The sequence below is a fragment of the Gouania willdenowi genome, chromosome 13, assembly GCF_900634775.1.
Source record: "Gouania willdenowi chromosome 13, fGouWil2.1, whole genome shotgun sequence".
NCBI lineage: Eukaryota > Metazoa > Chordata > Actinopteri > Blenniiformes > Gobiesocidae > Gouania > Gouania willdenowi.
The window spans coordinates 1531254-1551567 of record NC_041056.1 but is presented as its reverse complement, the minus strand read 5'-3'; the positions used below and the strand labels follow the sequence as shown (position 1 = coordinate 1551567).

General features: G+C 39.6%; 2 protein-coding genes across 3 annotated transcripts in view; one reads left to right on the top strand and one right to left on the bottom strand.

Moving 5' to 3' along the window:
• LOC114473979 (glycerophosphodiester phosphodiesterase domain-containing protein 5-like) overlaps window positions 1-5240 on the top strand; it is a 31701-nt gene extending 26461 nt beyond the window's left edge. The window contains exon 18 of the mRNA XM_028463806.1: window positions 5094-5240. The gene's annotated coding sequence lies outside the window, so the exon portion shown is untranslated. The remainder of the gene's footprint in view (window positions 1-5093) is intronic.
• Window positions 1-20314, bottom strand: part of myo7aa (myosin VIIAa) — a 37826-nt gene that overhangs the window by 3922 nt on the left and 13590 nt on the right. For both annotated transcript variants that reach the window (XM_028463803.1, XM_028463804.1), the window contains 28 exons: window positions 19247-19384; window positions 17813-17971; window positions 17646-17738; window positions 16441-16535; window positions 15649-15733; window positions 15288-15506; window positions 15007-15114; window positions 14092-14301; window positions 13037-13243; window positions 12774-12950; window positions 11696-11785; window positions 10053-10180; window positions 9848-9974; window positions 9643-9762; window positions 8550-8723; window positions 7888-8115; window positions 7105-7272; window positions 6477-6594; window positions 5316-5442; window positions 5072-5241; window positions 4070-4260; window positions 3854-3978; window positions 3274-3431; window positions 2983-3136; window positions 2756-2911; window positions 1711-1816; window positions 1357-1470; window positions 1164-1251 (listed from right to left, as the gene is read on the bottom strand). In XM_028463803.1, coding sequence (XP_028319604.1) covers window positions 1164-1251; window positions 1357-1470; window positions 1711-1816; window positions 2756-2911; window positions 2983-3136; window positions 3274-3431; window positions 3854-3978; window positions 4070-4260; window positions 5072-5241; window positions 5316-5442; window positions 6477-6594; window positions 7105-7272; window positions 7888-8115; window positions 8550-8723; window positions 9643-9762; window positions 9848-9974; window positions 10053-10180; window positions 11696-11785; window positions 12774-12950; window positions 13037-13243; window positions 14092-14301; window positions 15007-15114; window positions 15288-15506; window positions 15649-15733; window positions 16441-16535; window positions 17646-17738; window positions 17813-17971; window positions 19247-19384 — 4033 coding nt within the window. The remainder of the gene's footprint in view (window positions 1-1163; window positions 1252-1356; window positions 1471-1710; window positions 1817-2755; window positions 2912-2982; window positions 3137-3273; window positions 3432-3853; window positions 3979-4069; window positions 4261-5071; window positions 5242-5315; window positions 5443-6476; window positions 6595-7104; window positions 7273-7887; window positions 8116-8549; window positions 8724-9642; window positions 9763-9847; window positions 9975-10052; window positions 10181-11695; window positions 11786-12773; window positions 12951-13036; window positions 13244-14091; window positions 14302-15006; window positions 15115-15287; window positions 15507-15648; window positions 15734-16440; window positions 16536-17645; window positions 17739-17812; window positions 17972-19246; window positions 19385-20314) is intronic.

The following is a 20314-nucleotide window of genomic DNA, read 5'->3' as shown; positions in this document are numbered from 1 at the left end:
TCCTCTTTTCCTTGTTACCAAAGACAATCACCTCCATCTTGTCATGGTGACAATGACAACTTGTGCTGCTTTTGGCTGCTCTAAACAGGAGAAGTTAAAAATGTCGATATAAACATATTTTGTTTAGAGAAAGAAAAAAAAAACAGTTGTGAGATGAATAAAACCTCAGGGGTGACAGTTCCAATTCTGCTGTTTTGTAGAAGAGCTCCACTAAGGGACCTTTACTCTCACTTAAACTGTGCGCTGACACGCTCTAGTGGCTGAAGTTAGCAAGTAAATCAATGACTCTTGACTAACAAACCCTGAGGATAAAAATTACTTTGTTTGGAAGTCTTTCTATCCTCAAGGTGTGTCAACAGTCCTTGATTTACTTGCTAACTTCAGCCACTAGAGCGTGGGTTATGTCTGCATCTTTAACTTTCCCTGGTTTTTTACAACAACTAAAAGCAGCACATGTTGTCATTATTGTGACTGAAAAATCTACTAAATGATCTAAAAATCAGTCTGAATGTTTCACTCCAATAGAAAACAATGAGATGTTTACAGGCAGTGGGGCCGTGTGACATCATCAATCACATGATTTCAAGATGGAGGAACACAGGTTCTAAAACTGTAAAATAGTCCTATTTATAAAACTAATATGGTGCATCATAATGTGTTTTACTAGGTATAGATCATCTAATAAGGACATTTTAAAGATTTTAGGCTGAACTTGTAAAAACAGTAGAGGATCCCTTTAAAAAAGGCTTTTATTGATATTTTACTTTGCTAATGTTAGGTTTAAATTTATTTTATTACCAAACTTTACCTTCTCTCTGACAAATGTTAGAACACTTTAGATGATCACTCTCAAGCGGAATATTCAAACTTTTATATAAACATTTAGCCTCAAACACGTAATAACCTTTTTTATCCGGGCGTCATCATTTTGGAGATTTCAGCCAATCAGTGTCTTGATCTTAAAAGTATTGTATATTCACAGCACCTACAAACAGTGTTGCCTTCAAGGTGTGTCTGACTTTTTCACATCACTAAGCAGCTGCTTTTTTGATCAACCACAAGCCGAGCCACTCCTGGTTAAAGTTGGGCTGTGTGTGGCCCGCGCACCGCCATTTGAATATCCCTAAAGGAGTTACTTATTAGTTCTGATGTCGTTCACTGACCGTCTTTGGCTGGACGGGACTTTTTGATCCAGTCGGTCAAATGTCTGACGAAATCAAAGAAGAAATCTCCCTCGGGAACGCTAATCACCTGCACCACACACACACACACACACACACACACACACTCAATGTGAGACACACACACAACCCAGTGTGTGTCACAGAGCACAGATACAAACAGAAGAACTCTGACCTTATCTGAGATCTTGACGAAGAGACTGAATCCTTCGGCTGATTTCAGCAGCAGTCGGGTTGAGATGTTCTGACAGAAGTCCTTGGCCTTCGTGCTGGACTCCACCTCAAACGCCTGCAGGGGGCGGAGCATAAACAAATAAACAAACACACAGCTCGACACGACACCGACGTTCAAATCAAGACCTCAGTGATAAAACCTCCTCCCACAGCCCGTGCTAAGCTAAACCAAACATGTGGAGAGGAAAAGAGAACCATGTTCTTAACGAACACATTTTTGTTTTGTTTGTCATGTTTTACTGTATGTGATTATTTCACTGAATGTAATGAGTCTGTGTTTAGCTCGTTGTCGTACCTCGTCCGTGTCATCAGGGAAGTAAACTTTGTGGAAGATCTGCGTGGTTTTGTGTTGAATGGCCTCGACTTCCACCAGATGAGGAGGATACTTCCTCGATCCGTTGCTGTGCAATAACAGAACCGAGGAATTCATTCAGCAAAAATAATAATAATACAGAAATCTTTCATTTGATCAATTCAGAATCAGAATCATTAAACACGGGACATGACATTAGATCATCCTTTGTGCCAAAGATGGTAGTCAACATGAGGTTGACTACCATCAATGAGGGAGCTGTGTCTCAATTATAGGAGGGATGTAAATTTTGGGACGCATCATCAGTGTTGTCTCTTTGAATCAGGGGCTGTTTCAGCCTTTTTAACACTAGACACCCTCATCAAAGGTGGCCAGCTACAGGGTGATCAAGCCTGAGCTTCCACTCCCTCCTATTTGCAGATTTGCTTTACTTTTAATATGTTTTTGTTTTGTGAGTGTTTGGAGTCATTTTGTCCTTTTTTTGTCATTTTACATATTTTTCTTGTATTTACAGTACATGTATTTTTAGTCATTGTGTGTGTTTTTGTTGTCCATTTGTGTATTTTTATGTAGTTTTTAATGTTTTGGGGTCATTTTGTACGTTGTATGTTATTGATATTGTATCAATATAATTTAGTTATTATTAAAATATTATTTTATTATTACAATTATTTTGTTTTATTATACAATAATATAACAAAATGTTATTATTTACTGTATTTGTATTATTATTAAGATGTTAATATCCTTGAATTATAATTAAGGTAGGTACCGGTTGCCCATGTTTGTGCTGGTGTAAAACCTTTAACATTTAGTATTCTATATGAGCAAATTGAAGTTAGATCAGTTATATTAAACTTTAAGTACATATGTTGTATGCACACGCCTAAAACATCTTTGTTTACGTTAACAACTTAAGTTTCATACATTTGCTTAAAACTCCTTAAAAATTTAAAACAATGTCAGAGTTCCAACGCTGGTTTGTCATGATGTTCTTGTATTTGCTTGGATGTGGAACCTTTCTCACCGCAGGGCCTTGTGCACCCGCTGCATGCAGTCTGCAGACAGCGGGTGGTGTTTTCTGGACTGCAGGAAGCGCTGGATGTGTGGCAGCAGGATGTTACTGGGAGGAAACAAACCAGTGCAGAGCCACAGCAGCTCCCAGCCTTTCTCCTCACTGTACCTACAGACAGATACAGACAGTCAGCACACATTGAGACGTCTCAGAGCGTGTGTTCTGATTGGTTGTCCGACTTGACGTGGTTGTCCGTGAGCTGTTTGATGATCTGACAGTAGATCTCATCCTTCAGAGGTTCAGCCTTCAGAGAAGTTTCAAAGATCTGGTCCGTGAGGTCGTTGACGGACCGCGTGCGTTTGGACGGGTAGTCGCCCATGTACTTCATCATCGGTGAGCTCAGAGTCAAGGAGTCATTGATTGATTCATTGATTGAGTCATTGATTGAGTCATTGATTGATTGATTCATTGATTCATTCATTCATTGATTTATTCATTCATTGATTGATTCATTGATTGATGAAGGATATCTATGAAGGACATGCAGGCGTCCTGAGAAAGCTCCTCATGGTTCACCACCTTCTTCAGCAGAGGCAGTTTGAGAGGCTCACGTGTGCAGCTCCACATTTTGTCTTTTCCTCGGTTCTTAGTGACCATCACTCTGCTCAGTGTGTGCTTTGGAGGAGGCCTGCAGGGACCAAAAATCATCAACAATTATGATTTCATCAATAAATAATTTAAATTATAAGCAACAAAATATTGATTGGTAAATTATTGAATTTTAAAAAGCTTTTATTATTATTATTATTATTGAGATGTTATTGATATTGTATTCATATAATTCAGTTATTATTAACATATTGTTTTATTATTAATATTATTACAATAATTTTGTTATACAATAATATAACAAAATGTTATTATTTATTTACACAAAATAAAGTTACTATTAATTTAACTAAATGTTTTAAAACTATTAACTATTTAGTAACTTTTTTTTACAGATAAATAACTTACAAAATAAAAATAAATTAAAATGAAAAAAAATTGATGCAATCGTTATCCCCATATGACACACACAGACACACTTACACACACACACACTTATACCTAAAGTAGTCGTAGGAGAACTCCTCCAGCGTGTACGGCTTCATCCGTCCTTCCGTCTCAGGAACAACATTCTGTGAAGCTCGGACCGACTCCTGCCTTTGATCTGGGGTCATGTTGACCAGCGCCTGCAGGTGGACAAGGTTCAAAGGATCATGGACGACGTAAGTGAAGAAGCTCAGCCAAAACATTATGACCAGCATCGTCTTCCCCCCTCACCACTATCTCCTGCTGAGGGCGGGTCATAGTCGGCAGGACGTAGACACAGTCTGCGGGGAAATCTCCCTTCTGATTGGTTCGCTCGTTGATGCCGTGAGCCCAGCCTGAGTTGAGGACCTGTTCTCCACAGTCCTGGTCCAACAGGATCAGGTCGCCCTTCAGGAATGTCAGGAAGGTCGACTCCTCTCCGTCTGTGGAGGAAAACAGCTTCACTTCTAACTAGGTCTGACTGTAACAACCAACCAATCAACAGATCAACCAATCAACAGATTAATCAACAGTTCTCATGTTCCGAGCATTACATGGTCAGGCCCCTAAATATATCTCAGACTTGTTGTACCCCTACTCATCAGGGCGATGCCTTCGGTCTTCAGGTCAGGGTCTCCTAAAGACCCCAAAAACTAAATCTAAAACCAGAGGAGACCTGGTGTTCCAGGCTGTAGCTCCCAGACTCTGGAATAACCTGCACCAGTCTCTCAGGGAGCTCAACTGTGTGGTCACTTTTAAAAAACTGCTGAAGACTTTACTTTACAGTAAAGCTTTTAGTTACTGGATTTTAATTTTTATTTGTCCTTTAATGTTGCTGTTCTTATGATATTTATGCACTCTTGTTTTATTATTCTATTGTGTTGCACTTGTACTTTTATCACAACTCTGTACAGCACAGATTTTATCTGCAAAAAGCGCTTTATAAATAAACTACTTACTAACCAACAAACAGACCAACCAACCAACCAATGAACAAATTAACAGACCAACCAATAGATCAACCAACAAGCAGATCAACAAACCAACCATAACGAAATCAACCAACAATAGTTTATCTCAACCATCCAACCCACCAACCACAGGCCAGTCAATAAACAGAATATCGGTGTGTAGCTGATGTAGAGCTATGCTATCTAGATGAACAGTGAATCAACAGATTTGAAAACAGAAGTTAAAAGTGTTCTCCATCTTCAGTGGTGGTTCTAATTTTTTGGCCGATTGTCGTGGACTCACCAGAGTTGGGGTTGTCTTGCAGAGCGACCACGAACTTTGACCGTTTCCTCAGACCCTCCAGGAAGGTGACGACCAGGTCTCTGATGTCCTCCGCGTTGTTGGAGGTGAAGGTGAACTCGTCTCCTTTGATGGTGGCCAGAGTGAAACTTTGTCCCTGGAGCTTCCCTCCACTGATTGGACCACAGAACAACCAATGGAATTCATGCAGCTCAGGTATGTGACTACATTTCCCACAATCCTCTACCTGCTGCTGGAGACCGCAGTGATTTCTGGGAAGGAGAGTTCGAGGAGCACCTGCTCCTGCTCGTCCACAAAGTAAACTCCGGTCCAGTTAACGGCCACGATCAGATCGTTTTTAGGAAGACTGGGACCTGAAAGTCAGCACAATGTTTACTACAAATTAAAACCCACAACGTTTATCTGACATATTTTGAATATGATGTGTATGTTTTGTTAAAAGTTTGTGGTGGACGGAGAACTTATCAACAGCTGCTCTGGAAAAACTTACTAAAAGTAAAAATAGTCCAAAAAAAAGTTTTTACTTTTTTTTAAGTTAAAAGGCAGTTGTTTCTTCCCCTGTAGCTGACGCACGTTCATGTGGAGTTATTTTGTTTTTTTTTGAAAGTGCTTCTAGATGACTATTGTAATTTGCGCTATATATCTATAAAGTTGAATTGAATTAAATAAAATATATTATGAAATAAAGATACAAAAAAATGACACAAAAGTCTCAAGTTAGAATAGGAAACATGTAGAAAAAGAGTCCATTCTTTACTAAAATAATATACCTAAGAAACAAAAGTAGATTTGAAAGTTAAAATAAATGTGAAATTGTTGTATTGTTAATAATTATTTAAAAGTGTTATCAGAAATAACATTATTATTATTATTTTTTTTTTCACATAATTATATGATATTAAATAGTACTACTCTTATAATAATCTGATACTATTGTCGGATATTTGTTAATTTAATTTGATGATAATTTATTTTCCTGTTTATTGTCTATTGTAGATTAACAAATGTAAAACAGATATAGAAGCTTTATTGTCATTGCACTGATGAGACAATATGACAAAATCTCGTTGGCAGCAGCCAATCAATCAAACAGCAGAAATATTAAAATAAAATATTAAAATAAATATGTAGTATTTAATAGAATGTACAGAAAATAAATAACTAAAGACCAGAAGCTGTATGAATGGTAACTAGTAAATGAACCTATTCTGTTTTATACGCATAAATATATTTCTGAATGACTCTGCTTTGCTTTGTAACATAAAGCAACATTTTATAGACAATTAATTAATAAAAACATATTTTACAAAAAGTACCATTAGGAGGTATTTATATTTGATTTCTAAATGATTCAGTTGATATTTTGAGACTTTGTTCGGACTCTCACCGGAGAACTTGAAGGCTTCGTAGAAACGAGAGAAAAGCAAAGGCCACTTGTGACGAGCAAAGTCCACGACTTCCTCCTTCACCTTCTGAGAGTCCATCCTGTTCTGAGTGTAGATGCCCTGAGAACACGTTAAAAACAAACTTCATCAGTATTTCACATCCTACAACAAAGTCTCAACACGTGGGCTGCAAAGGTTTAGTTGGGTTGAAAAGGTCAAAATGCTGTACTTTAATTGTGAAGGGGAGTTTTTTGGGTCCTATCCCACTTCTAACACTAGAGGGCAGTAATTGTTATCTTGGGTGTTAAGTACCGTCTAAAAGTGTAAATAAAATACATTTTGAACAGTGTTCGAATGTTTAAACAAACACAAATATAGAGAACAATGTATTTGGAGTATTTATATCAACTTTCAGCCTCAAACACACATAATAACCATTTAAAAGTGGGTGTGGCCATTTTTGATATTTCAGCCAATCAGCGTTCACATATGTTGTCGTCACGCTTTTCTTTTTGCGATACACGCTCATCTTTTTGCGATAAACTCACCTTTTTGCGATACACGCTCATCTTTTTGTGACACACGCTCACCTTTTTGCGATAAACTCACCTTTTTGCGTTGCATGCTCACCTTTTTGTGCGCCGCCATGATGAAGTGCGCCCACTTCTCCACCGTCTTAGCGGAGCTGATCTCTCGGTCGGGGATGTAGGACGGGATGAGGCTCAGCAGGCGCTCCAGGAGGATGTCTGAGCCATAGTCGATGTAGTACTGCTGTGAGGCCAGCTCAGCCAGGTCATCCTGGAGACAGGAAACACACACCAGTGAGCATCCTGTCAGGTCCCTTCAAAATAAAACAGAAACACAGGGAAGTAAAGTGAATTCTGATATTAACCACCTGAGATCCAGCCTACTGGTTTCTGACCTCTGTGCCAGATATTAGTTTGGGGTTTGGAAGATTCCATTATATTTTGAAAAGGAACTGGATAAATATACTGATTCTGGATCAGTTTCAAAAACGGAAAGTCCTCTATCTGGCGGAATTAAAAAAATTTATATCGCTGTTTGTAATTGACCAATTATTTACTCAGTTATGTCGGGATAGATTCCACAGATTGTGGATCAGATCTGGATTTGCGCATTTTATCGCAATTTATAACAATGTTTAATTTAACGTAAAATAGAACTCTACTTTTCTCTTGGTTCTCGTGGTTAACTCAAAAACGTTCATCATGTCTTATTTACTATTGTAGACGTTTTTTTTTTTTTTTGGTTCTTTTCATCACCGAAACTGTCAAGAAGAAAAAAGGTATAGAACATCTACTCCTACACTTAATGTCTGGGAAAAAAAAGTCTCAGGTGGTTAAAATATCTGATATATTCATGTAGAAACAATATCGGAGGCGTTTGGTTCACCCGGTCGCAGCGATATTCTCCGAACTTGACTCCGCGGACGACCTGCTGGTAGACCAGGTTGGTGGCCACCTGGTCGTCGGCGGCGTTGTGCCACGGAGTGAAGATCTCCTTCCTGAAGAACAGCCTCCAGGGGGCGTTCCTCTCCTGCGCCCCCTGCTCCTTCGCGTACTGTTCACACTGCGACACGGCGTCCATCACATGGTCGCTGCCACTGCCCAATGAGGAGACCTGTAGAGGAACCAGGAAGTTGACGGGTAATGTTTATCACAGTGGGCGGGGCCACAAACATGTGATTGTATCTGATCTGAGGGTCACATGATCAACATTCATGTCAGGATTAGAATAATGACCAATCAGAGCATTAACACAGGAAACGACAAAGAGTTTGTGTGTTTATGGAGTCATTTGTGTATTTCTTGTAATTTTGTGTATTTTTTGTAATTTTGTATATTTTTTCTTCAATTTGTGTAGTTTTGGAATCTTTTTCTTTTTGTGTGTGTGTGTGGTTATGTTGTTACTTTGTGTACTTTTCCTGATGTTTTGTGTGGTTTTGGAGTTCTTTTGTATATTTTTCTATTATTTTGTGTGTTTTGTGCATTTTAATCATCTAGTGTATTTTTTTAGTTTGTGTAGTATGGAATCGTACAGACTGAGTGAGTGACCTTGTCGAACAGAGCGATGTACAGAGAGAAGCCGAATCGATCTCTGAGGTTGATCTTGTCGGACAGAGCGTTGCAGAGTTCTTTAGCTGTAGTGGCTGAGTCGGTCAGAAGCGTTTTAGTCGTTCCGTCCATGAAGGTAACCGGCAACATCACGGGCTTCTTAGACTTAGTGGCCTAAAGGAAGAGGAGGTCAGAGGTCAGACAGTTTCAAAATAAAAGTTAAAGTCAAAATTTGGATTATTTTTCTAAAGCTGTATTTATTATATATGTATATATATATACAAGGATACATTATGAGAATAGGTGGCAGCTGTTCTTAGCCTAGTGTTTAAAGATTGTGGAGAACCCTACACACTGCTCTGTTCCAGTAATCCCGAGTTTTCTCCAGTTGCTCTTGGAGACGGGGCGTTCTCCTTCCTCACTGAAGGTGTATGTGCAGCAATATCCTCCCAACACGTGTGGGTGGAAGGTGCTACCGTGGGGGCTCATAAACTGGTGTCACATTTTCTGAAAGGGGCTTCAAGGCTTCGACCTCCAATAGCCCCAAAGGCTCCATCATGGCATCTGCCCTCAGTCCTGGAGGGTTTGTGCTCTCCCCCTTTGAGCCGTTGCCACAGGTGGGGTTGGCATGGGTGTCAGAGAAGGCAGCTTTCCAGCCGGCGATCAGCTCTGCTAAGCGTGTGAGTGAGCTCCATGTATTATCAGTCAGTGAGCCATCACCTATGCATATTGTGCAAAGGGTGATTCTTCACCACAAGGAGTAAGGAGCCATTCCACTCGGAGCACAGCCACGTCATGGGCTGCTATGAACGGGGTGCCCCTATAGGCAATTTGTGCGGCGGCATCATGGACGTTGCCAAACACCTTCACAAGAACATTGCTCTCCCACATCCCCTGGGTGTGGTTCTCTCCCGTTCCTCTAAACAATAGGTAGGTGGTTGATGACGATCCCTCATGACTTTGTTGGTATTACACTCGACCTGCGTCTTCACGAGACGGTATTATCCAGTGCTTGAAGCACCCAGGGTTCATAGAACCGCTGTTACATTCGTATCTTTCGTTTTCTTTACACGGGGAACAGTTGAATGTTTACCTGCAGCTCCAGCCACGACGGCGGCTGAGTCCTGGTCCCGTTGGCAAAGGTTCTCCTCAGCCTCTCCTCGCAGTACGGTGCGTAACCAGGAGGACCACTGCTGATGAAGTTCCTCAGGTACTGAAGATAAACAACGCAAACACGTTAGAGACCTAAAATGATGAACCCATTTGTTTATTTGTTTGTTTGTTTGTGACGTTCAAACCTTCACAAATTTGTCTGAAGGAGCGAAGCATCCAACGCACAAAGACACGAGGATCCAGCCACGAGCGTGAGAACTTTTTGAGGGATTCTGACTGAGCTGTTTACAGATCTGACAGTAGATCTCATCCCTGAACACACGCACACGCACACAAAGATGACTCTCGTCTGAAATTAGTAGTCGTGTGAATCTAATCGGTGCTCGTTACCTCAGCGTGGGTCTCAGGATCCCGTTACCGATGATGAAGTGAAGCTTCTCCAGGTTGGACGTGGGCCGGTCCTCCAGCATGCTGTTGCCATGGAGACCACACTCGCCGTCATTCAGTCGCTTGGTGACCTTTGGATGGACAAGACAGGAAAAAATATCAATGTGTATATGTGTGTGTGTGTGTGTGTGTGTGTGTGTGTGTGTGTGTGTGTGTGTGTGCTGAAAGAACAATGTGATCTGTCACCAAAACATCCTGAAGCAGTTCACGCGTGTACATTTGTAATTTTTCTGGAGAAAAATGCTAAATGTTGACCACAATGAAGGCCCGTAGCGGCTGGTAAATGTAAAAACTAAAAATGACTTGATCTGAAATGTGTGTTTAATGCAGGGAGTGTAAAAAACTCAGGGGCCAAACAGAGCAGTTTGATCTCTAGTGGGCCACAAATTTTATGCTGGAATATGAGTAATTTCAACATTATTGTGTCCTGGTTTACACTTCTTTGTATACATAAAATACTAAATATGTAAGAATCAATATCCAAGCAATAAGTGACAGATATCAGTCCCAAAATGATCTTTACTTTAAATTTCCTAGATTTTGTGACCAATTTCTATTCAATTAAGAAAATGATTGTCATCATTGGAGGACAAGGATTTTGTAATAATTATGATGTTTGTTTAACCTTAACAAGTTTGGATGAACTACAGCCAGGCCCACGGAATGTCTCTGCTGCGAATAGCACGTACCAACTTCCCGAGAATTCAGTGAAATGACTCGGTTACACCGAATAAAACAAATTAAATTGTGCAACGTAAAATCCTAATCTACATTGAATTGCCTTTGAAACGATATATCACATGACTATGTTCTGATAAATTCAGAAATTTGAAAATTACCGGAAATATGGGGCGGGCCCCCTACCCTATTTAAAAAAAAAAGGGCTCAATTTTGAATGTATTTTCTTAGAAGCTCCGCCCTGCTTAAAGATCTGTTAGCAGAACTAACGACGAACTAGTCATTTGAAAAATGGGGCCCCGGGCGCCCCCGTGACACGTACGGGGTAATGGGCCCCATTTATATATTGGTATGTGCCAATGATTCAGTACCAACCTTTGTAATATATATTTTTTCTTTTTTTTGGGGCCCCAAATTGAAAATTGGGCTCGAGCATTGATGAGTACACATCCATAGATTATAGCTCCCAAATTTCTGCCCTTTTCGTTCACAAATAACAGAGAAATAGTGATTTTAACTCGTGTACACAAGAAAAAAGAAGAACAAAGTGAGGCCGTTTTGAGTTCAGTAGCCCTGCCTAAAAATGACTACAAACATGCAATTTAAGCACCTATAAAACTGTGACCACCTGCAAATACTGCTGAGTTTCATTTACACAATGATTCATGTTTGTCATTTTTCTCCTTCGGGCCTAACCAGATGCCCCAAAGGTCCGTATTAGGCCCCCAGGCCATGAGTTTGACACATGTGGTTTAATGTGTTGTGATGAACGACTGGTTTAGATTCATGTAAACTCTGAGCGACAACATTAATGGCTCGATTCTGCTGTGACGTGTCACCACTTATAATGATCACCAGTTGAACTGATACACCAGCAGGTAAAGTGTGAACAAACAGTTGTTCTTCACCTCCTCTGTGATCTTTGATTTCTTCTTCAGGGTCAGCGACACCAGTTTGTGTCGGACACTGTTTTTCCTGTGACTGTCGGACTGCGGCGTCTGAGAGGACGGAGAGAACAATCAGAGGAACGACTTCAGAAGATAAATCACCACCAAAGGGATGGTCAGTCATTTAATATCACATTTTAGTTTCATAATGATATAGATGGTTTATTTAGTGGTAGATTGTTCTTTTTTTATTGTTATATTTCAGTTTTAAACTATTATTTATCTATACATTATATATCAATGAGCTTTTATTTTGGTACTTCCGGTGAATTTGAATATTAGCAAAATATTTAGTTTCACCTGTGACATTTAGATGTAACATTTAATCCCCTCGACCCTGATAAATGGGAATTAGCGGGTATGAAGATGGATGGATGGATGGATTTAACATTTAATATTTAGATTTAAAATTTTACATTTAGATATAGATTTAATGTTTGGATTTAACATTTAATATTGAGATTTAGCATTTAGATTTAATATTTAACATTTCAAATTTAGATTTAACATTTAGATTTATTTTAACATTTAGATTTAACATTTAGAGTTAGATTCAACATTTATTATTTTGATTTAATATTTAACATTTAGATTTAGATTTAACTTTTAACATTTAGATTTAATAATTATATTTAAATTTAACATTTATATTTAATCTAACATTTAGATTTAACATTTATATTTAATGTAACATTTAGATTTAACATTTAATATTGAGATTTAGCATTTAGATTTAGATTTAACATTTAAAATATACATTCAAGATTTAGATTTAAAATTTAACATTTAGCTTTAGATTTAACGTTTAGAAACAACATTAACATTGTATTTTTACGAGAAAGGTAAATATCACAAAATTCACAGATATTGCTGTAAATCTGGTCAAAAGTAACATAGAAAATTCACATTTTTTAAACGTGGTTTGTTGCAAAATGTCGTGAAAAGTTTTTTTATACTGCGCAACTTTACAATTGACGCCTTTCAGTAATTCACTCTTTTTATACTTTGGTAGTTTTTTTCTCTTTTATAATGTACTGACCTCTCCCTCCCCCTGTAGTGCCTGCAGTTCTCTCTTATAACTTTTCTTCCCGAGCGTCTCGTAGATCTTGGTCATGACGGGGATCTTCTCGCTGCCGTCGCTGATGGCCGTGTGATATTTCGGCTCAGGCAGATCTCCCATGAACCTCAGCACCGTGATCCACACGGCCAGGGCAGCCTGAGAGCACACGGGAGAGGAGCGTCCACACTATGTACACTTCAAAATAAAAAACACTACATGTACAGAGGTCAGAGGTCACCTACCAGCTGGTCTCCTTCATCGTCGTGGAACAGCAGCGGCTGTTTGAGCGGTCTGCGTACGTAGGTGTGTGAGGTGTTTCCCTGGAAGTATGTGGCAGAGAACTTAGCAAACTTATACTCTGATAAATCCTCCTCTTCATCATCCTCAGGCAGAGGAAGAGCTTCATCCAGGTCCTCCTCCTGGAGCTCACGATGGGTTCGCTCCAGATCCTACAGAGAGAGGGTAAGATATGTAGATATTATTATTATTACTACTACTACAATGATGATGATGATAAAAGCAGCTTTCTTCTTCTTAACCAGCATCAAACACAGCAGACTATACCCCCCACCAAGTATGGCTCTATTTTAACTCAAATTCATGACTTTTGTTTGAAAATCCACAAAAAGTAGCACCTGGTTATAAGTCGCATGTCTAAATAATAGCGTGATAGTTTCATATCAGCACCAAAACAGACACGTTTATTCTTCCAACACAATCAACTACTAATGTTTAAAAATATATAAACGACTTGTACTTGAGCTGTGTGCGTGAACAGATTTGAAGTGTTGGGCTCTAACGGTTTCAATCTGGTTATTTCATTTGATTTCAGCTCTTTTACACTTTTTCACCTACTTTTCACAACTCGACCTTGTTTTTTTATGCACACAAGCATCTAAATAGAAAACAGATGACTCAGCTCTTCAAATGTCTTTATGTTATTTTTATCTTTTTGTTTTATAGTGTTTTAATGTGTAGCACTTTGGATGGCCTTGTATTTAAACATAATGTGTATTTAAAGTTGCATTGTCTAGAAAATCTGTTTTTTGGGGTCACTTTGGAGCTACGTGTGCACGTGTGAAGGTATATGTTCCTTATTATTTTTAAAGCATCAATGGTCCAGGTTTACGTAGCTTTATAAAATCAGTTTTTATTGGCTTGTTTGTATTTTTAAATTCTCCTGCATTTTAAATGTATTTTCTTAGAAGCTCCGCCCTGCTTAAAGATCTGTTAGTTTTCTTAGTTTGGCCCCAATTTGGAGATTATTCCAAATAGTTACGACGCACACGCCGCTTACCTCAAACCCAGCCGGGGCTTGGCCCTCCTGACCCGGGAAGGAGGTGGTGGTCCCCAGAAACCCAAACATCTTGTCCACCATGTCGGAGTCGTTGACCGGCTCTGATCGAGCCTTCTCCATCTGCTCCACCATCTCCTTCTTCCTCCGAGCCTCCTCCTTCTCCTTCTTCTCCCGCTCTGCGTCCTCCTTGGCCAGCTGAGCCAGACGCTCCTGAACAAGGAAATCATTTATCAATAAAAGATCAATACAGGCTCAGATCTGTGTCCCATTCCATCCAATCAGAAGAAGACTCCCCAAAATAAAGGGGAGAGATTTTTGGGGTCCATCAATAAATGATGGTCCATTGTTTTATGAATCTGAATAATATCCACTGTTATCCAGGAACGTTTATTATTATTATAGTCATCTTAAAAATGGAAATCCTGGTTTTAATCACTAATAAAATGGGTTCAAAGTGAAAAGAGGTAAATTTTTCTAAAACCTCAGAAATAAGTTAAAAGCTACAAATTAGAGTGGCCAAAAAACAGACAGAAAAAGTGGTAAAAAGGCTTCAAAGTGCAAATATTGGAACACTTCAACTGGCCAATAATAGGAATGACAAATGATGAATGTCGTTAAATTGCAAAAAAATAAACATGAAATATGGTGAAAAGAGGTTAAAAGTGACAATAATGGGACAACATATGTGACATTAGGTGGAAAAGTGGTGGAAAGGGTTTATAAGTGTTGGAAAGTGGAAAAAATGTGCAGAAAAGGCATTAAAATGTGATGTAGAAGTGTCAGAAATGGGAGAAATGTAGCAAAAATACATTAAAAGGAACAAAAATATGGCAAGAAAAAGTCATAAAAATAGGACCCCCTCCCAGTGTCTCAAGTCCCGGCCCCAAGGTTGAGAACCACGACTCCAACTCTCACCTGATGTTTCCTCTCAGCCTCGGCCTTCGCTCTCTTCGCTGACATTTGGTTCCTCAGTTTAGTTTCTTCAGCCAATCGCATTTTCTCCGCCTCCAGCCGGCGACGATACTGAAAGAAAACAGTTGAATGGTGTCAACAAGCTGTGTGTGTGTGTGTGTGTGTGTGTGTGTGTGTGTGTGTGTGTGTGTGTGTGTGTGTGTGTGTGTGTGTGTGTGTGTGTGTGTGTGTGTGTGTGTGTGTGTGTGTGTGTGTGCGTGTGCGTGCGTGCGTGTGTGTGTTACCTCCTCTTTCAGCCTCCTGTAGAGCCTGCGTGCAATCATCCCTCTGGTATAAGCCTGCACCGTGACCACGGCCCACAGTCGGTGTCTGAACGCCCTGCGGACCAGGAACCCTCGGCAGCGGCCCTGGAAGGCCGTGATTCGCTGACGGGCCACATGGTAAGAAGCACACAACTTCCTGGATCTGACGATGGCCTGGAGGCGGGAGAAGCCGGCTCGCATCTGAGGAGGAGGAGGAGGGAGAACGTTCTGTATCCAGGTTCCACGTTTAGTCAAGGTCGGTTGAGACATGCAGAACAGCAGCCCTCCAGGTGCAAACTGAGCTGCTTCTGTCATTGTGTGTGTGCGTGTGTGTAAAGCTCACAGCTCCATAGTTCTTCCTACAGTGATATCCTCTCCATGTTTTCTGGATGAGCAGCGCTGACTTCCTCATCCTCAGGAAGTTTGACCTGAGAAAAAGAAATGAGAGAAATATGACTGTCTGACAAAAACAAAAAGCTAAATGTTTTATGTAACATATGAGAAATTGAATCTTTTAAAACATTTAAGTTCTAACTATACTTTAGCAAACACAGGAAGACAAATGAGCCATCAACAGTCCTTTGTATGAAGAATAGATGTGTTCCCGCCAAAGTAAAATGTCTGTGCGTTTCAAGGGATCTTATTGGTGGTTTTTGTGCTATTTTGTCATCATTTTGTATGGTTTTCTTTTTATTGTTTGTGCTCTTTTGTTGTGTTTTAGTTTAGTTTTGATGTCATTTTGTGTGTTTTTTGTTGCCCGTTTGTGTTTGGTTGGTTGAAGTTTTGAGTGTGTCTGTTGTCAGTTTTTGTGTGTTTTTTTGTATTTTTTTTTATTTTATTTGTGGAGTTGTTGCCATTTTGTAGTAATTTTGTGTGTTTTTTTGTTGCCCGTTTGTGTAGTGTTAGTTAATAAGTGTTTTCTATTGTGATTTTGTGTGTTTTTACTTATTAATTTATGGTTTTTTCTGTCATATTTTGTGTCATTTTGTTGCAGTTTTGTGTGTTTTGGTGTTGTTTGGGTCAGCTTTGCACATAGCAGCGCTGTGTGAGCAGGGTCAAAGGATAAAGGGGCGGAGCTAGGTTATCACTTTCACTTGCTGATGCACTGAAACAAATTGAGGGGGAGGAGCCTCACCTGTCCTTGTAACCTCGCACCACCTTCTGGATGAGGATGACTTTATCTGTGATAGCTTTGTCTCTCTCGATCTCCAACAGCATGTCGTGATGATCCTGAAAATACACACACACACACACACACACACACACACACAAAACCAATCAGAGGCTCATAGAAGTTCTTTTAAAAACGTGTTTGTTTTGACTGATGAGAAACAATTTTTATTGATTTTTTTAATGTTTTTTTTACACATTTAAGATAAAAACTTCCCCAGACTCTTCCAGCACTGATCACATGATCAATCAAAAGTAAGTCATTAATTAATCCTGGAGCACTGTTTGTCATTGAAATATTCTCGACCAGATATCAGCAACTGATGTACAAAACGACAATAATACACATAAGTAACACAAAATACAAAACGAGAACCAAAACACCCAAATGTGACTCCAACACACATAAAATGACATAAAAATACACAAAATGAGTCTAAAAAAAACATAAACCTACAGAAAAACACACAAAAGGGTGACAAAAATACACAAAACCACAACAAAAGTATCTGACAAATATGTAAAATAAAAATACACAAAATGACTCCAAAAACAAAAACACACACACACAGCCTTTGTAGTTTCCTGATTGGTCGAAATTCTAATGCTGACGTGAATGTTGTTGAAACAAAAAATCTGCTTTAAATTCATCTTTAAACTAGACTCAGTGACTCTTAAATACATATTTTTTGTTTCATTTTGTGCCTGAATTTGTTTCTATTTCTGACAAACATCTGATCATCTAAGCTAACGTCTCTGGAGCTAACGCCTCTGGAGCTAACGTCTCTGAAGCTAACGTCTCTGGAGCTAACGTCTCTGGAGCTAACGTCTCTGGAGCGAACGGCTCTGGAGCTAACGTCTCTGGAGCTAACGTCTCTGGAGCTAACGGCTCTGAAGCTAACGGCTCTGAAGCTAACGTCTCTGGAGCTAACGGCTCTGAAGCTAACGGCTCTGGAGCTAACGTCTCTGGAGCTAACGGCTTTAAAGGAAGAGCAGGAAGGAGAAAGTGCAGGAAGGTCAAAGGTCAACGCTCACACTTCCCCAACAGGAAGTGCTGCGACGGTCCGGAAAGATTTCATGTCCATTCATGTGTTGACAGATGGAAAAATCACTCACACAAAGTTCTCACAACACACACACATACACACACACACACACACACTACTTTACCTTCAGGAAGATCTTGGTCTTTCCCATCTGCCAGTCGTCGTCTCTCCCTAACACGGCCTCTGCTATCCTCTCACATGTTCCTCTCAGATCCTCCTGAACCACACACACACACACACCAGTGTTATTCTGTGTGTGTGTGTGTGTTCTTGTCACACGCTTCACTCCACCTGTTTGTACGCTGGTTTCACTCCAGGCATGAGAACCCGGTAGCGATCCACAAACTCCACAAAGGTGTATCTGATTGGATATCCAGCTCTACGTATTCTGATGGTCTCCATCATCCCAGAGTATCTGAGCTGACGTACACACAGCTCACGGTCAAACAGCTGCGGACGACAAGACACGTCATTGGTTAAAGAAAGACCACCATAGAGAACGTAGAGCACCTGTAACAGCTACCATGACAGAGAATCCCTGAATGCTACATGCTAAGCTAACCCAAACATGTGGGACTGGTCGCTACGTGCTAAGCTAACCCAAACATGTTGAACTGGTCGCTATGTGCTAAGCTAACCCAAACACGTGGGACTGGTCGCTACTTGAGCTAACGCAAACATTTGGGACTGGTGGCTACATGTTAAACTAACCCAAACATGTGGGACTGGTCGCTACTTGAGCTAACGCAAACATTTGGGACTGGTGGCTACATGTTAAACTAACCCAAACATGTGGGACTGGTCGCTACATGCTAAGCAAACCCAAACATTTGTGGCCAGTTGTTTGTTGAGCTAACGCAAACATGTGGGACTGGTCGCTACGTGCTAAGCTAACCCAAACATGTTGAACTGGTCGCTATGTGCTAAGCTAACAGAAACACGTGGGACTAGTCGCTACTTGAGCTAACGCAAACATGTGTGAGTGGTCACTACATGTTAAACTAACCCAAACATGTGGGACTGCTCGCTACATGCTAAGCTAATACAAACAAGTGGGACCAGTCGCTATGTGCTAAGCTAACCCAAACATGTGGGACTATATTAAGTTTGTTGTTTATTTATATTATATTATTATATTTATTAAGTATATTATATTATATTAAGTTTCTTTCATAGACTCAGAGGAAATTTATCATCTGTAAATACGTGAAACGTAAAGATGAATTTTCAGGATTTACGTAACATGTTTAGAAGGAATATGAAATGGCCGCTGCACAGACTTTCAGAAAAAGCCCTGGAAGATGTGGAGACGTTTTTCAGCTTTTGAATAAAAAAACTGAATGTTTATGTGCCTTTAAGAGTCAAATTTCAGAAATATAGGGTTAGAAAAAAAAAGTTATTGGTAAAGGTGGGACGTCACACTATTTATCGTTAATGGTATCACAATATCACGAGGGGTCTGAAGCATTTCATTCCATTTAGTGTGTTCTTATTGAGTTAAAAAAGTCAAATCCAGAGTACCGTTATATGTAAGTCTGTCTAGAGATACAGTCAAACAAACACAACTAATTATATTTATTACTAAAACTGCTTTTTTCTTTTACAAAAATATAGTATTATTATCGTGAGCTCCATTATTGTGCCATCCTTATTGTGTAGTCTGTTGTGTACAGTGTGTAGTGTAGTGTAGTATGTGTGTTTGTGTGTGTAGTTGTGTAGACTCACCATGGGCTTCTTGTACTCGTTGGGTTTGATGCAACGAACAAAGAAAGGTTGACAGACGCTCAGAGTTCTCATCAGCAGCTCCAGAGACCTTTTAAACTGACTGCTGAGTGTGGGAGAACGCTTCCTGGTCTCTGCTCCCTGACACACACACACACACACACACACACACACACACACACACACACACACACACACACACACACACACACACACACAGTGTCATTTCTCTTCCTGAGCTTAGAACTTTTCCCTTTTCTCTGACTTTAAACATCTGTCCATGTCGCACACAAATGTCAAATAAAAGAGACTCTGACCAGACAAAGTCTTCATTTTAGAACATTAACCACCTGCCACAATAGATTAAACATGCAGTCAAAAACACAAAGATTATTGTAAAAAAAGGTCTGTAAAAAACCTCCTGGAAAAGCTTTTTTTAACAAAATATTTCAGTAAAATGTGATTTAAAAAAAAAACATCTGCTCTCCTCTAGCAGACATTAGTGATTATTGCACTTCCTGGTTAATACACCAATGATAAACAACATTAATAAATCTATTCATGAAATTTAAAGCTAGGGTAGGCGATTTTCCCCAGATACACTTTTCAAGTTTTTGGTTGAAATTGTCTTTATGTTCTGACAGAAATTAAGATCTTATGTTCCCTGAAAAAAAGAACAATGAAAATCCACCATCTGGAGCAGCTGTAAACCTGTAATAACTTCAACCAATGGAAAAAAGTTTATTGTTTATTTACTGCTGAATGAGACAACGACGTTTCTACACAATACAAGTGTTGAGCTGAGCTCCTCTTCTGCAGCAGCTGTGAGCATGCATGTGAGTGAGACAGAGCGTAGAGGGGAGGAGCGAGGGCGGTAATGACGGAGTCATCATGGAGGCTACATTCAAAATCATGCTAGCTTTTGAAAATCGCCTACCCTACCTTTAATGTCTTAAAAAGTTAGAATCTAACAAAATAATAAATTCTAATGCTAACGTTAGGTTAATGCTAACCTTAGGCTAATGCTAATGCTAGGTTAATGCTAAAGCTATGTTAATGCTAATGTTAATG